At 45.2% G+C, this 17,983-nt stretch overlaps 1 protein-coding gene across 1 annotated transcript in view; it reads left to right on the plus strand.

Moving 5' to 3' along the window:
• The window catches only part of oacyl (O-acyltransferase like), a 116,020-nt gene that overhangs the window by 63,414 nt on the left and 34,623 nt on the right, over window positions 1-17,983 (plus strand). Inside the window, exons 13-14 of the mRNA XM_038792951.1 lie at window positions 13,382-13,547; window positions 16,859-16,938. Coding sequence (XP_038648879.1) covers window positions 13,382-13,547; window positions 16,859-16,938 — 246 coding nt within the window. The remainder of the gene's footprint in view (window positions 1-13,381; window positions 13,548-16,858; window positions 16,939-17,983) is intronic.

A 17,983-nucleotide genomic window follows, 5' to 3' on the forward strand; every position in this document is an offset into this window, starting at 1 on the left:
GGAAATGCATGTTCTTCCTTTACATTTGCTTTGCGTGGTTATGGACAGCTAATTGATAGGTGTCCAGAATGTCTCCAGTCGCAACTTGAAATGACTTTGAAACATAAAAGTCGTTAGCAGTTGCCACTTCAACAATGCCTGCAAACCCCTTCACAGCCCAGAATTTTCTGTTTTTACTTCAGATTTCTGATGTTGCCCAGGATTTTCCACCCCCCCTTCCCATGGCTATTTTTCCTGCGAAAAATATGGCAAATCATTGGCCGTTGACGGTATATTCCAGCCCTGGTAAAGTCTGCAGGCTTTTGCGTAGCTCACCACCCCGCCCACCCCCCCAGTCCCCCCTCCATCCACTTGGCCTTCCCACCTGCTGCCGAGGAACCTCCTGCAGGGGGTTGACTTCAGCAGGACAAGACGATTCCGCTGGCGGGAAGCAATGGAAAACCCTGACCGTTGTCTTTCCTCTGTACTATTTGATATCTGCTCATGTGTTAGTTGATCATTATGTCAAGAAGGCCACAGGCATTAAGATATTTTTGTTTAAACTTGTTTACAAAGGTAAATTCTGAATCCTATATCTTAAAAATCTCTTCAGTATCAATTCCTAGACTTGTCCACCTTAATTAGAATGATCAGCTGTCATAATAAGTGTAAATTATTAGATGACGCACATGCCAAGATTAAAACTACGGGCTCCTGTTGCGAACAGAAAAGTTACATCCTAGAGCTTATCTCAGCTGGAGATTTACTGGAAAGGCGAATATCCTGAAACCATATTTGCCTCGGAAAAGTCCCTGTCAATTAGATGAGCTGTCTAAGATAATTTGTTCTTAATGGTCTCACAAAGATGACAATAGTTTTATTTAATTTGATAAGTTGAAGTGTGCACAGCACATACCTGCTTGATGTTGAAGTACACGTCAATAGCTTTCCTCATAATTTAAATGTTAACAATAGAATTTCAGAAAAATGTCATGTCAGTTTCAAAGCGCTGATCCTGGTGCTGACAATGATCGTTAGCGCAGTGGGTATGCGGGACACAAAACCTTCTCTCAGCCCATTAAGGCCAATTAAATGTGTTAAAGGCTTCATTTAAAGTTTGGCAGGGGCTGATGTTCCAAGTTTTAAAGTGCCAGTCAGCTTTCCCGCACCTCAAGGAAGTGACATGCTGAAGGCAAGCTGTCTCCAAAGCGTGCTTGGGGAGCATAGACCCAGCCCCAGAAGAGGGCCAGAGGGGCAAAGTGGACTGAGCACTTGGTAAGGGGGAATCTCTTAATCCTGCACAGCTGGCAAGGAGTGTCGGCACTCAGTGCCCAGGCTTTAAATGATGTCAGCAGCCCCTGGCATTGCAAGGGCAAAGGTTCAGGAGGCAAGAGCCACAAAGACAGTTGGGTTGCCACCTGTCCCTAAGGAAGACTCCAGCTGACAATAAAGACATGAATGCTAGATTTTTGGGCCCAGCTGTGGTGATGAGGGATAACGTACATGTCATGTTTTTATAAGGATATAAAAGAACAAATCATTCATAAGAGAGAGTGTAAACACACTGTGCATTCATTTATTTCGAGTCGGCACATAGGAAAACAACACATAGGTAGAAAACCTGATGACATCAGCAGCAGAGCTGTATGTGCTGTATTTTGCACATACAGCTCTGCTGCTGGTGTGAAAATGAGACTAGATCACTGGATACACTTCCCTTCTATTGATAGTCCACTGCTGTTCCTTAAAGACATATTACAACATCCCCCTTTTTTGTTGAAGGCCATAAAATATATAGGAGCAGAATAGGCCATTCGGCTTATCGAGTCTACTCCGCCATTCGATCATGGCTGATATGTTCCTGCAGGGTTACAGACCAAGAGCTGCAAGGTGAAATTTGATACTTTTCCCCTTCCAAATTTACAATACATGTTCATGTTTAGTTGCCATTACTTAAGTGTCTGGGACTCATGAATTTAGGACTCTTTAAAACATAAAAGGAATCTGCTAGTACTCCCAGGTCTTGTAATGATTGTCAGGAAGTTTCATTTATTACTCACAGCGATCTGTGGGATTTTCATTCTTCGATGTTGTTCCTAGTTGCATTTTGGATCTTGTCCTAGCTGCAATAGGACTATATGGTGGTTGAGGAGCTGGAATAGATCTGATTTGTCTACAGTTATGCCTCACCATTGCCCCTTTGTGTTTAATGATGTCATTGGCTCTTGATTCTGAACAAATCCTTGTCCCTTCTGTGGGATCCTGGATGTGAAGTTGATGTCCCAGCTGTAAATTTGGCAAATTTGCTGCAATATTTTTTATTGTACACATTGGATAACTTCTCTTTCAATTTTAAAAGTTGGTCTCCAGTTTCTGAGAGAGTCGAATAGGTAAGGGTGCATTGGAACACACTGGTCTGCCTAAAATAAGTTCTGCCAGTGATCGAATAATTGCACTTAAAGGTGTTGCTCTCAGGCGTAACAGTGAAATGTGTAGATCTTCATTGGCCCGTCACCATTTGTGAATTAGAGATTTCATTGTGAAAATCATTCGTTACATCTCGGATAATGAAGAGAAGTAGTGTGATCAATATTCCACTTCTCACACATATCCTGAAATGATGTTACAATTGATTGCGGACCATTATCCATAATGATATCTCTTAAGTGTGTCCGTGACAATTCTGCTTGACATATTATGTAAATGTTGAATCATGGGGTACTTGGTATGCTATGATGATAAAATCAGTGCCATGGATATGAAAGGGGTGGGATGTGACTTTGCGGACCACGGATGGATAGGAACTTCATTTGGAATCAGTGGTGCTTTGTGCTGAGTTTGCATATGCTCATCACATGTCTCAAGTGTCTTGATGATGATTTCCATGTCTTTGTTCATACCCAGCTAATAGACTGACTCTGTTATGAGTTGTGTTTGATCTACGCCCATGTGTGAGTAATCTGGAGTATGTCAAGAGTATCGGACACAAAATTTACAATATGCTGACCTGCCTGCCTTTAAAAATGACTCCCTGGAAAGTGCCTAGCTTAATCCAGTAAGTCCAATATGGTCGCATCCATTCGTGCACATGCTGAATTGAATCAGGTCATCCTTCAATTAATATTTTCTACAGATTCTGTAGTGTAGATTCGTTTGCTGTTTCTTCTTGTAACTGCTGGCATTTGCATTGTGCAAGATATACCAGATCCATTTGGAGAACATTTTCAGTTTGATATCAACGAAGTCAACTTGTAAATCTAAGAGTCTATTTTCTGTTTTTGTTAGTTTAGACAATCTGCTCAATGTATCCATTGTGACCATTATGATTTCAGGATAGTGCCTAATCTCACAGTTGTAACCTTGAATCTTTATCGTTAGATGTTGCAACCGTGGTGGTGTACTGGTCAATGGATTTCACCAAATCATCTCCAGCGACTTGTGGTTCGTATCGACCACAAATCTCTTACCAAATAGATAGGTATAAAACACATAATTCCAAATACGAAAGTTGATGTTTCCTGCTCAGTGTTGGATTGCATGACAGATGGAGATTTTTAAGCAAATGAAATTGATTTGCCTTTTTATAGTATGCACCAACTCTCCAAATGAACACCCTATCTGGGCTCACTTCCCCGCCCTGTCCTCGTAACCCCACTTGCACACCTTTAGACACCAAGGGGCAATTTTACAATGACCAATCCACCTAACCTGAACACCTTTGGACTTTTGGAGAAAACGGGAACACCCAGAGGAAATGCATTGTGGACATGGTGAGAATGTGCAAAATCCACAGTCACCCAATGCCAGAATCCATCTCGGGTCCCTGGTGCTGTGAGGCAGCAGTGTTAGCCACTTTACCAATGTGCCGCCTTTTTTAAAAAACTGGTTACTCCCAGACCACTTTAAGGCATCTAATTCCAATGTAATTCTTTCATTAAGATCATAAAATGACAATGTTAATTCTTCTGAGAATTACTATTTCAGTGCTTCAAGGATGTATTAGTTGTCTTCTCAACTATTCAGTGAGTGATGGGGATTTTTGAGAGAAATTTGGAAAGTATGGAGACCAGACGTTAAAGATGACAAGACATCTTCAAAGATCATCTTTATCTTGACAGTTGGCATGGCCTTAATATCCCTATTTACTCGGATCAGGACATATGCCAGAACTGGAAGAATTGGAACTGAAAGAAATTGTCCTGCGAAACGTTGATCGCACATTTCAGACTGGTGAACACCAATTTTTCATTATGTCCACTTGCACGAAGAAATGCAGCTTGTTGTCATGTTTCATGTTCTTGCTTTGTTCATTCCACATCAGCAATGCCACATGTGATACAGATGCACCCTGGCACAGTGCGTGCAATGTAATCCATTCAACCTTGAAAGAGACCTGAGCTAATTGCCCAAAAGAAAGAGGTTGAAAAGAATATCCAAACAGGAACTTTTCCACGAGACATACTGACCAGAAACCATGTTTTGCACCAGGCTTCGAGAAGAATTCTGCACCTGCAAATATCGGATTTAACTCTTCGAATTTAGTTATTTTGTAAGGTCAATGTTTCAAAGCTGCACTTAAATGTCATAGCATGAGGCATAATCTCAATGGCCTGTCCTTTTTAGTGACACAGATCACTAGCTGACAATTCGTACCCTCTCCGCATCCGATCTCAGTGCCTGTTCCTCAGAACCTCCTGGCATCCACCAGCACAAATGTCCAGGTGCGATGCCCACACATGCCACTTGCTATAGACCCCTAATCTATCAAGCTTAAGGCTCACACTGCCCTCCCTTTGTCCCCGCATGATAGCGCATATTAAGCAGGAATGGGCAGGAGTTGGGGCAGGATGTCAGAAATCTGAGTCCTCACCCCCTGTGAGGATCAGGCCCTGGAAAACACGGGGTTGTCCAAGGAGAGAGCAATCACTGACAGCGAGGTTGGCCTGTGCCACAGAGGTGAGGATCCATTGCCCCTCACTTAGATGACCTGTCTCAAGTGAGTTGTTCATGTCAGACAAATGATCCTTCCCTTTGATTGACCACATGTCCATTGTTTCACAGGATTGCCACCTGATTAGACTATCTAGAGTAGTTCCCGGCTCGCAACCCAAGAGACCACCTCAGAGGAAGCTCCAAGGTGGCCACCATCGAGGAGTCACAGCTATCACCCCCACCTTCCATCAGTGCAGAGACATGCACCTCGGTGGGCTACATTAGTGAACTAGCTTCTGGGGCAAAATCTGGTGAGCACCAGACAGTTGCTCACATCAGATGGAGGCAGGAACATCGAAGGGAGGCAGTAGTCGGAGATCTGCTGGATCCCAGATGGGTCCCAGTCAGATGCCAAGCCACTGGACAAGGCTCACCCGGAGCTGATACAGATGATAGGATGCAACTGTGACATTCAGCTGATTGGAGGAGTCGCAAATGCTTCAGGCCCTCAGAATACAGGAGGGTGATAGAGAACCTAGTGGCATGGTGCAATGACTATAATCTACCCCTCAATGCCATCAAAACTAAAGAGCTGGTCATTGACTTCAGGAAGCAAAGTACTGTACACACCCCTGTCTGCATCAACAGAGCCGAGGTGGAGATTGTTGACAACTTCAAATTCCAGGGTCTGCACCTCACCAAAAATCTGTCCTGGTCCACCCACATCGACGCTACCACCACGAAAGCACAACTGTGCCTATACTTCCTCAGGGAACTAAGGAAATTCGGCATGTCCACACTGACTTACCAACTTTTACCGATGCACCATAGAAAGTATCCTATCTGGCTGCATTACAGCCTGACATGGCAACTGCTCGGCCCAGGACCGCAAGAAACTTCAGGGAGTCGTGAACACAGCCCAGTCCATCACACTAACCTGCTTCCCATCCATTGACTCTATTTACACCTCCCACTGCCTGAGGAAAGTGGGCAGCGTAATCAAAGACCCCTCCCATCCGGCTTACTCACTCTTCCAACTTCTCCCATTGGGCAGGCGATGCAAAAGCCTGAGAACACTCATGAACTGATTCAAAAGCAGCTTCTTCCCCGCTGTTACCAGACTCCTAAATTACCTTCTTATGGAGTGACCTGATTAACACTACATGACTGTATGCTTCACCCAATGCCGGTGTCTATATATTTACGTTGTAGACCTTGCGTTGCCCCTTTATGTATTTTCTTTTTCTTTTATTTTCTTTCATCAACTAAATGACCTGTTTGAGCTGCTCGCAGAAAAATACTTTTCACTATACCTCCGTACACGTGACAATAAACAAATCCAGTCCAATCCAATCCAGATGGTGCCGACAATTAGTGGCACTGAGGCCATCATTGCTAGGGTGTTGACTACAGTGCAAAACCTGCAGCACGACGCCTGCATCTTCAGAGTTGGTGCCCAAGGCATGTCTCAGTCTGTGATTACCATGGCTGAGGCCTCAACATCATGTCCCAGTTGATGAGGGACACGTCCCAGACACAGTGGACATTGCTGAGGCACCCCAGAGCATTGCCCATGAGGAGCATCGCTGGGGGTATCGACACTATGGTGCTGTCGATGGGAATCCTCCAGGACTGGCAGATCCAGATGTCTCAAAGGCTTCTGGAACTCACTCCAGCTGCCCCTCCATCCCATGGAGTTCCTCGGGCCCCAATGGACACCATCAGTGAGGAGGCCAACCCAGGGCCTGCCAACCTGGAGACGACCGTGGCTTCAAGTTCTTCTGAATCCGCTCTCCTGACACCAAAGCATCTCAAGGGCATGGGCAGAACAGGGTGGCTTGTGACACTTGTGACACCAGCAAGTCTACTGGGGCCCTCCAGGCCTTCCAGAAGGTCATTCGCCAAGGGCATCAAAAGCCACAAAGCGTGGAAAGCAGCAGGCTACCTCCACCTCTGACGTGCATCCTGGGGAACACATCTAGATGTAGTACCAGACCGCAAAAGATCAAGAAGAGTGAGGGGTACTGAGTGGGCACTGGGGGGTTCACTTTCTGTAGCTAGGGGAAATGGAAATGTAAAACGTCCACTGTTAAAACAGATAACAGCTGATACACGTGAAGCCTCTGTCACGTTAATATTCACAATGGGCCTGCCTGCACCCCCACTCCCTGTTATCCTCAGCTGCCCTCCTTGGGGTAGGAAGGAAATGGGATGGAGGGGGAGTGGGGAGAAAAAGGGAAATGGGAGGAGGGGGAATTGGGGGGAGGGAGGGAAATGGGGGGAGAGGGGTATTGTGAGGGAGCAGGGATGGAGGGAAATGTGGGAGAGTGGGCGATTGGAGGAGGTTGAGCTGAGCGATGCAACCTCGTCCAATGAAAATCTGGAGATGATAAGGGCCTTCCAGGTCCTCCTGACATAGCGGACCCTTGCTATTGCCTGTCCTCAATCCTCCGGCTCCTCCTCAGGCCCCTCCTGGTCCGCCTCCTCCTCCTCAGATGAGGATGCATGTCCCTCCTCCTCTCCAGCATGTTGCCCTACTGCTGTGCCAGGTTGTGCAGGGCACAGCAGACCACCACAAAGCGGGAGAGCCTTTGGGGGGTGTACTGCAGGGCACCACCAGAACGGTGCAGTATTCGGACCTGCATTTTCAGCAGTCTGATGCACTGCCCAACGACAGCGCAGGTGGCAAGGTGGGCCTCATTGCATCCGGTCTCCGCCTCAGTCTTAGGCCTCCACATCGGTATCAAGATGATCAGAGGATTAGGTAGGGTGGACAGTAAGAGCCTTTTTCCTTGGATGGTGATGTCTATCACGAGGGGACATAGCTTTAAATTGAGGGGAGATAGATACAGGACAGATGTCAGAGGTAGGTTCTTTACTCAGAGAGTAGTAAGGGCGTGGAATGCCCTGCCTGCAACAGTAGTGGACTCACCAACACTAAGGGCATTCAAATGGTCATTGGATAGACATATGGATGATAAGGGAATAGTGTAGATGGGCTTTAGAGTGGTTTCACAGGTCGGCGCAACGTCGAGGGCCGAAGGGCCTGTACTGCGCTGTAATGTTCTATGTTCTATCAGTCATGACCTCAGCGAGTATCCCTTGTCTCCCATGAGTCAGCCTGTCATCCTGAGGTGGTCCTTGAAGACACCAGGGAACTCCGAGTGTCCCAGGATGTAGCTGTCATGTATCCTCCCAGAGTAACGGGCAAACACGTGCATGATATGGTCACACACAATCTGAACATTGAGGGAGTGGAACCCTTTCCTGTTCATTTTGGGCACTCTTTGATACCCAGTGCATGCAGGGCAACATGCGTGCTGTCGATTGCCCCCTGGACCTGGGGCAACCCGATGATGGTGGAGAATCCTGCAGCCCAAGCATCTTGGTGGGCCTGGGCCAGGTTTACAGTGACATAGTTGGATACCCGGCATACAAGAGATCTGTCACCTCCCGGAATTACCCATGGGCTGTAGATTGTGAAATGCCACAGAGGCCCTGGCTCAAGCCCTGGAATGAGTTGGTGGCATAAATGATGAGAGCTGCGGTGATCATTACGGCTATGGGAAGTGAGTGTCCTCCTACACGAGGTGCCAAGTCTGCGAGGGCGTGGCATAGGTTCTGCACAGTCTCTCTGCAGAGACGGATTCTTCTGTGGCACATGGTGTCCATCAGCTCATTGAATCACTAACGACGCATGTACAGCTTGGGCTGTCAATGACCTTGCCTTCTGAGTCCATCCTCAGCCAGATGGGAGGCCGGGTCTTCAGGGTGTGCAGTTGCCTCCTGCACATTGGGTTGTGCCTCCAACCTGCGTTGTCATTGCTGCCGCCTACTCCGGCATCTGCCCACCTTGGCTGTCGCCAGCAATGTGAGGGAAGCCTCTTGCGGATCATCACTAGTAAACATTTTTTGATCTGGAAGGGCTTGGAGAAGGAGATAGACCGACAATCAGTTTGGGCGTCTATCCCAGGACCCACAATTCTCCCAACTCTCCCCACCCTTGCGTGGCCCACCATCTCTCAGAGTGCCATCCAGAGAGCCAGTTGTGCTGGCAAACATTGCTTTGCACACTCAGTCATGGCCACATCAACAGCCCATAGACCCCAGATCCCAGGAGGGCATGCTCAGGAGCCCTCCCAACATCCAATATCTTACCCTTTGGTCGCGAGAAGATCAACAGTGCCGAAGGCCTGGTCTTTCGTGTAGGATTGTAGGCAGCTCCCTCTGTCATTCTGATGTTCCTACAATTAAGGACACTGTTCAGAGTTTGCTTGACATGCTGTGCACTTAACATCCTCTGATACGGGGCACCTGGAAGAGTTGGAGAGTGTGACGTGCTCTCACAACTAACAAGGCCAATTGCTCATTTAAAACAACGTTCAGCTGTGAAGCAAGAGGCTGCTCACAGTCAAAGGGAGTGAAATTGACTTTCAGGAGAGAGGCTGCAGCAGGGCTCTGTCCTGGAAGTGTCTGGCAGGACAGACAGGCTGCAGCTGTGGTTGCCCCTGTTATGGGCCTCTACAATATTTAAAGATGCCTTGAAGGCCTCACAAATGCAAAGTCCCTCACCCTCTCAGCCCAGGGACAATCCCCAACCTAGAACGCGTCAGCCTCCTGGCAAAGCCCAAGCCACTTAAGGGTTCCCCCACTCCGAGTCACTGGGACAGCAGCTCTGGTGTCTTTGAGCTCCATGCCAGAAAATGGAAATTGCTACTCATCTCCTCACTTCCCCAGAGGAGACATCACGCCAACTTCATGTTGTTAAAAAGCAGTACTAAAACATGGCAGCACGGTGGCGCAGTAGGTTAGCCCTGCTGCCTCACAACGCCGAGATCCTGGGTTCAATCCCAGCTCTGGGTCACTGTCCGTGTGGAGTTTGCACATTCTCTCCGTGTCTGCGTGGCTTTCAACCCCACAACCCAAAGATGTGCAGGGTAGGTGGATTGGCCACACTAAATTGCCCCTTAATTGGAAAAAAAGAATTGGGTACTCTAAATTTATTTTTTAAAAAGGAGTACTAAACATGATTTCTCGCTGGAGAGTCGTGTAAAACCTGAGAGACTGCTGCATTTGACTTCAATCTCGCTAATGAGATTGAAATGAATGCACATAAGGGTTAATGATATGCTCGCCATTTTTGGGTGAGATCCGGAACTCACCATTGGGAGCGGGCCGGGTGAATTGCAAAATGGTTCGCGGCCAGCACAAATCTCGATTTTGGCCTATCCCGCTATTCACCCGACGTGCCCTGATCCACGCCAGCTGCAACACGATGCTTAAATCAGCCTCTGTTCTGGTGCACTGCCTCTGCCAATGGCCCTTTCTGTCACATGACTGGCAGGATTGCTGAATGCTGGGCATTTCCTTGGTACATGCAGCAGGCCACACCTTCACATGTTTTGTTAGGTTTGAGTGTTCTAGTGAGTGCACCTACAATTGGGGTTGTGCTAAGGACCTGTAAGCTTTGTCAACTTGTGAGGACGGCTTCGTACGTGCATCCATCCTTGAGTAGCTCATCAATGTTATGGGTTTTGGACTTGACTAGCAAATCTTTCTGGAACACTTCCATGGCAGTGAAGGTGATCCCAATTCAACAACTCGGTCTGCTAGCTCTGCATTTGAAAAATCACAGTGCATAATCTTTCCTGCGCATCTGTGGACAAAGTGGTCTATGGATTCTGTAGACTGTTGGCAAACTGGCATGTACTTAAGTCGATGAAAACAGAAATTTAACCTGATTTTGAACATGTATTCCAATATCTTTTGGAAATTCTTTAGCTTTTATTCTGCTAATCCTGATGTGTTCAGCCTGCGTAGACCTTCATTCCCAATTACTAAGTGAATTTTTATGGCGAGCTTGTTTGATTCCTGAATCAAGAGCCCTGTACACTTTGAAACATTCTGAATTCAGATAGCAGGTCAACTGCATCCCAGTTCAAACAAGAGAATTTTGTGAACATTTGCACAATATTCCATTGACTTTCCTTTCCTGATGGTACCTGGGCTGAGTGTTGCTGGAGCCGCTTTTCCAAAGCTCCACCTGTTATAATCACAACCATTTCTGGCTTGATTTTTAATTTCTTTTATGTTTGACATCCCTCGCTTGCTGTCCAACAACACTCAAAAAGCTTGATGCCATCCAGGACAAAGAAGCCCGCTGAATTGGCATCCCTCCCACAAACATTCCCTCCCTCCACCACTGATGAACAGTGACAGCTGCGTGCACCATCTGCAAGTTGGACTGCAGGAACTCACCAAGGCTATTTAGGCAGCATCTTCCAAATTCATGACCACCACCATCTAGAAGAACAATGCAGCAGACACATAGGAACACCATCAGCACAAATTCTCTTCCAAGCTACTCACCAGCTTGACTTGGAAATATATTGCCATTTCTTCACTGTCACCGGGTTGAAATTCTTGAACACCTTCCCTAACAGCACTGTGGGTGCACCTACACCTCATGGACTGCAGCGGTTCGAAAAGGCATCTCACCGCCAACTTCTCAAGGACATTTAGGTCTTGGCAATAAATGCTGGCCTAAACAGCGATGCCCACATCCCATAAATGAATCATAAAAAAATAAATCCTGTTTGGCTTTTATGAAGCCTGTCCTGCGTCAGGCACCAGGCCACAGGCTCTCCTGTGACATCTCGCTTCCCTCTTGTGGAATGGAGGGCTTTGGTATAATCTGCAGATCTTTCCCTCAAGACAGCCAGCAAACTCGGTGACTGATGTGGGGAGTCTAAATTAGTCCCACGTTTATCTGACCCACCTCCATTAGCTCTAAGTGGACAGGAAACACTTTTCCATGTCAATTAAAGGCTCAGGCCCTGCAAAAAACTGTGAGGCCTTCCCCTGGAGGCACATATCTGACCTGAAGACAGATCTGGCTCCTGTCTCTTGCCTCCATGGCATAAACTCAACCACATGCGTCTGCCCATTTCACTAGACAGTGTACTCCTGAAGTCAATTACTATTCTTCTCATTGTTTACTATATTTATGAGTTCTGTGTTAACTGCAAACTTTGAAATTATGCTCGGGATACTCAAATTCCAGTCGTTAATATATGTCAAAGTGACAGCACTGTTTATTTTCCACCCATCTGAAATACAACCTTTCACCACTCCTCTCTGCTTTCTGTCCTTGAACCAATTTCATAACCAGTCTCTTACTGCCCCTTTAGTTCCATGGACTTCAACTGTGCTCATTGTTTATTTGTTTGGTACTTTATCAAGTGCTGTTTAATCATCCATACAAACGTAATTAATCATCCTTCTCTATTACTTCATCAAAGAACTCAATCAAGCTAGTCAAATACGGTTTATTTTAATAAACCTGGCTGTCATTTATTAACACATTTTTCTAAGTGATAAGTCTTGTCTCAGATTATTGTCTGTACAGCTTTCCCTCACCATTAATGTTAAACTGATGGTTTTGTAGTTGCTGAGTTTTATTCTGCCTCCATTTTTTTCCCAACTTTCAGTCTTCTTCCAGATCTAAGAAGAACTGGTTTACTTTGTTTTCTATTTTCGGCCTTGGTGTTGACCAACCCCTTCAGATTTCGGAAAGAACATGTTTTCTTTTAGACCACTTTCAGAACTTTCAAAAGAAGCTAAAAAAAACTGAAAACAGGACCTTACTTTCTGATTTTGCTTTACCATCTAAAATTTATATTTCCTTTAATTTGCTCATTTCTGTGGAGGATGTTGCAGGCAATAGAAAACAAGAAGCATGAGTTGCTACTCACATCTACGTTTCTGCTAAAATTAGCAAATGATAAAAAATATGCCCGTAAGTGAGTCAGATCAAGAAAAGCAATGTGAACTCGAATTAGTGCTATTAATTAAAAAAATTATAATAATGTTACATTATAACTACAGGAAATGACAGGAGTAGGTACAACTGTCAGCCTTAATCAATATGTCTTATGGGGCTCTTGCGTTTGTGGTTGTCGTATTTTGTAATTGGAGTGAACGCAATGTCAGGTCTGAGGTACAAATTGTTGCCCCAGGAAAAGGGTTTCAATGCAGTGTGTTATTTTATGGGAATGGTTACAAGTGATACTGGTAAAATTACTTTCTTCCAATTTGTGAAGGGAGCACTTGCTTGTTTGTAAGCTGTATTTCCCATGCAAAATTGTGTAATATGTGACACCATTTAAAATTGTGTCATTTGCCTTCTGCGTCTGTCCTGGGAGTTGAATTTTCTACTTTGACATTTTAGGTGTCTGGTTACCCAACTGCAAAATAGAAATTTATTTGTAGAGGTTTTATACACCATTTCTTACATTTGCAGTGACATACTGTAAGAGATGGATCTAATTATCTTCTCCATCTCCTTTCTGTAGCTTTACTGTTATATTGAATAAATAATTGTGGATATTTTATAGAATCTATCTATCTATTTGTCGATCTGAAACAGATTGAAACTAAATTGTTGAGCATTCTTTTCCTTTGTTTTCAGAATTCTCCCACTTTATATATACACAATGTGCTTATTTATTGGAATGTATTCGCTTATTCCCTGGAGATCCTTGGGAGAAAATGCAACATCTCATTTGGATATGTGCAAGAGAACCTGGTGGACAAACTTGTTGTTTCTTAACAACTTCATAATGGTCGATCAACGTGTAAGTTTTGTATTAATAGAAAGTCAGACAGTTTATTCTTTCCAGATCATTTATGGTATTCAAGGTAATGCGATGTGTATATTTGGTGCATTTGGATTTCCACTATTATTCAAGCTACGTGGCTAGTGTATTATCTGCTATATTATATTGAACACACCCATAGCTATAGTTGTTAGGAACAATAATGGCTTAAATTTATGTTCCTGTGTTGGATGGCAGAGTTTGGTATGGTTAAAATTGGAAAAGGGTGCGCAACCCTAAGCAACTACGTATACAAATACTACTCTTTTCAGAATAAATGTTTATTATGATGTTTGTGTTCCATGGAAATGTGGGACACTTCATTTACATATTTAAATTAAGCTTCCATAGTTTAGTTGAGACACTGATATAAATCAACAGTTGCCATGCGGGTTTCTGGGGGCTCAGGAAATCTGACAGCAAATGGGAGCTGGTGCTGTCAGTTGCAGCCAGTTAGTATATTTTACAGCACTTCTTGTGGGCCCAGAGGAGCAAGTCTGCTTCTCGCTGTCTGGTCAAGGAACTCTCTAACCTCTTCCCAATGATCGCAGCCTCTCTCCTTTCCCCACCGTGATCGACACAACCATCCCCCACCGCACTCTCATTACCTATCTCCAGCGTCCCCACTGCCACCAGCCTGCATTGGTAGTCTGATAATGCGCCAATTTTCGGATCACCTTCAAAAAACGTTTCTCGCAAAGTTTTATCAGATGCTACAATGCAGACTTTCTTCAATCTAACGTCAGTTTGAACTTGGCTCCCTTTCCTCGGGGCAGAAGAGTCTATTGGGTGCAGCAGAATTTCTGCCTGGTTTATTGGTTCTGTCAGAACTCTGTAAGGAGGGTAGAAGGAGGTGGGGGAAACATCCTCACCTCAATGATGCAACAGGGAATATGCCTGGCATGACCAAAGAAATAATGAGGTAGCTACTCTACCACCCCAAGGAGATCAACCATAGTCTGGTCAGGCTAAAGATCGAAAGGATTTAAAATATTTCAACCAGCTTCCCACATTGATAGATCTTAGTGCTCTTCAATGTTTCTTGATCACAGTTGAAATTAAATGACACCCCTGACAGTGTCTTCTTGCAGCCTGGATGGCACCAATACCTGTTTTCCACAGACACAGGATTGGGCCTAAGGAGGCCTATCCGACAAGATTTCTAGCATTGCCTGGAAATGCCAAGTGAGATGATTGATGTAGGTAGGACAGTGGATGTTGTCTATATGGACTTCAGTAAGGCCTTTGACCAGGTCCCTCATGGTAGACTGGTACAAAAGGTGAAGTCACACGGGATCAGAGGTGAGCTGGCGAGATAGGTACAGAACTGGCTAGGTCATAGATGGCAGAGAGTAGCAATGGAAGGGTGCTTTTCTGATTGGAGGGCTGTGACTAGTGGTGTTCCGCAGGGATCAGTGCTGGGACCTTTGCTGTTCGTAATATATATAAATGATTTGGAGGAAAACATAACTGGTCTGATTAGTAAGTTTGCAGATGACACAAAGGTTGGTGGAATTGCGGATAGCGATGAGGACTGTCAGAGGATACATCAGGATTTAGATCGTTTGGAGACTTGGGTGGAGAGATGGCAGATGGACTTTAATCGGGACAAATGTGAGGTAATGCATTTTGGAAGGTCTAATGCAGGTAGGGAATATACATTGAATGGTAGAACCCTTAAGAGTACTGACAGTCAGAGAGATCTAGGCGTACAGGTCCACAGGTCACTGAAAGGGGCAACACAGGTGGAGAAAGTAGTCAAGAAGGCATATGGTATGCTTGCCTTCATTGGTCGGGACATTGAGTATACAAATTGGCAAGTCATGTTGCAGCTGTATGGAACATTAGTTAGGCCACACTTGGAGTATAGTGTTCAATTCTGGTCACCACACTACCAGAAGGATGTGGAGGCTTTTGAGAGGGTGCAGAAGAGATTTACCAGGGTGTTTCCTGGTATGGAGGGCAATAGCTATGAGAAGAGGTTGAATAAACTTTGTTTGTTCTCACTGGAATGACGGAGGTTGAGGAGCGACCTGATAGAGGTCTACAAAATTATGAGGGGCATAGATAGAGTGGATAGTCAGAGGCTTTTTCCCAGGGTAGAGGGATCAATTACTAGGGAGAACAGGTTTAAGGTGTGAGGGGCAAGGTTTCGAGGGGATGTACAAAGCACGTTTTTTTACACAGAGGGTAGTGGGTGCCTGGAACTCGCTGCCAAAGGAGGTGGTGGAAGCAGGAACGATAGAGACATTTAAGGGGCATCTTGACAAATACATGAATAGGATGGGAATAGAGTGATACAGACCCCGGAAGTGTAGAAGATTTTAGTTTAGACGGGCACAGGCTTGGAGGGCCGAAGGGCCTGTTCCTGTGCTGTACTTTTCTTTGTTCTTCTTTTGTTGAGATATACTGCCTCAAACTGCTATAAGATGTGGAGAGGGACAGAAGAAATGCATGGCCTCCACTCTGGAAGTATTCGGCTGTGACCAATTAGAATCTTGAGCATTCAGTCCCCACCCCTAATTCTGGTATTTCCATATCGGTCGGCTGTGCTCAAATACCACCCTCAAAAGGAGCAGGATTTCTTGGCTAGGATATTAAGATAATAAGACCATAAGACATAAGAGCAGAATTAGGCCATTTGACCCATTGATTCTGCTCCGCCATTCAATCATGGCTGATATTTTTCTCATCCCCATTCTCCTGCCTTCTCCCCATAACTTCTGATCCTCTTCTTAATCACAAACCTATCTCTGTCTGTCTTAAAGACACACTCAGTGATTTGGCCTCCACAGCCTTCTGCGGCAGAGTTCCACAGATTTATCACTCTCTGGCTGACAAATTCCTCCTCATCTCTGTTTTCAAGGATCATCCCTTGAGTCCGAGATTGTGTCCACTGCTTCTAGTTTTTCCTACTAGTGGAAACATCCTCTCCACGTCCACTCTATCTGGGCCTCGCAGCATCCTGTAAGTTTCAATAAGAACCCCCCATATCCTTTGAACTCCAATGATTACAAACCCAAAATCCTCAACCACTCCTCATATGACAAGCTCTTCATTCCAGGGATCATTCTTGTGAACTTCCTTGGTGCGCTTTCCAAGGCCAGCACATCCTTCCTTATATATGGGGCCCAAAACTGCTCACAATACTCCAAATGAGTCTGACCGGAGCCATATACAGCCTCAGATCTTGTATTCTAGCCCTTCACCATGAATGCTCAGGGATTAAAGAAACAGACTGCTATACATTGATTATGACATAGCTTACCAAACAAAACATGTGTTTGCAGTGCATGGGTTGGACATGGTATCTTGCAAATGACTTCCAGTTTTACATCACAACACCTCTTTTCATCTTTCTGCTGTACAGGTAAGCTTTATTATTTAACAGTGCCAAGTTATTTTGTTATCAGTGATTATTGGGTACCAGTAGTTTATTGGTTCTTGCACTGGAATTCTCTGATTTTCTGCTAGAGTCTCTACTTGGGCCCCAGTAATTTGGTGTGTTATGAATGCCCGCTCAAATACTGGAGTGTTAATCTCACTTGACTTTACAGAGTTCACTTCTTCTCCTTAATGTTGGTGATCTCCATGCCCACTTTAAGCCTACAATGGTAACTTGTCAGAGAGAGAAAAAGATAGCTGTCAGCAAGACCTTACAGCGCAGCTCATATGGGGCCATACGGTATCATAGCCGTTAGCACTGCTGCCTCAGTGCCAGGATTCAATTCCTGCCTTGGGTGACTGTGCGGAGTCTGCACGTTCTCCCCATGTCTGCGTGGGTTTCATCCAGGTGCTCTGGTTTCCTCCCACAGTCCAAAGATGTGTAGGTTAGGTGGATTGGCCATGCTAAAATTGCCCCATAATGTCCAGAGATTTACAGGTTAGTTGGGGTTACAGGAATAGGGTAGGGGAAGGGGCCTAGGTAGGGTGCAGACTCGATGGGCTGAATGGCCTCCTTCAGCACTGTTGGGATTCTCTGAACATATGAATTAGGAGCAGGAGGAGGCCATTCAGATTCTTGAGCCTGCTGTGCCATTTGGGAAGATCATGGCTGACCTGATTGTGGCCTCAACTCTACTTTCCTGTCTACTCCCAATAACGTTTGACACCGTTATAAACTGAGAATCTATCTACTTCTGCCTTAAAAATACTTCATGACTCTGCCTCATTCCTTTGCGAATTGCTTCCCGGGGAAGATAATTCCACAGATTAAAACACTCTCAGAGAAAACAAATTGTCGTCATCTCTGTCTTAAATGGGAGGTCTCTTGCTAAAGGTATGAGTACTTAAGTGGCCATGTACAGGGATCATGGTGGGATCTTCAGCCAGCTAAGTGCTCATAGGTTAAAAAAGAAAACATAGATCATCAAAAGAAAGAGAATCTGCCCCAGAAACACACTGGAAAGAAACTT

Source organism: Scyliorhinus canicula, chromosome 3 (genome assembly GCF_902713615.1).
Source record: "Scyliorhinus canicula chromosome 3, sScyCan1.1, whole genome shotgun sequence".
Lineage (NCBI taxonomy): Eukaryota > Metazoa > Chordata > Chondrichthyes > Carcharhiniformes > Scyliorhinidae > Scyliorhinus > Scyliorhinus canicula.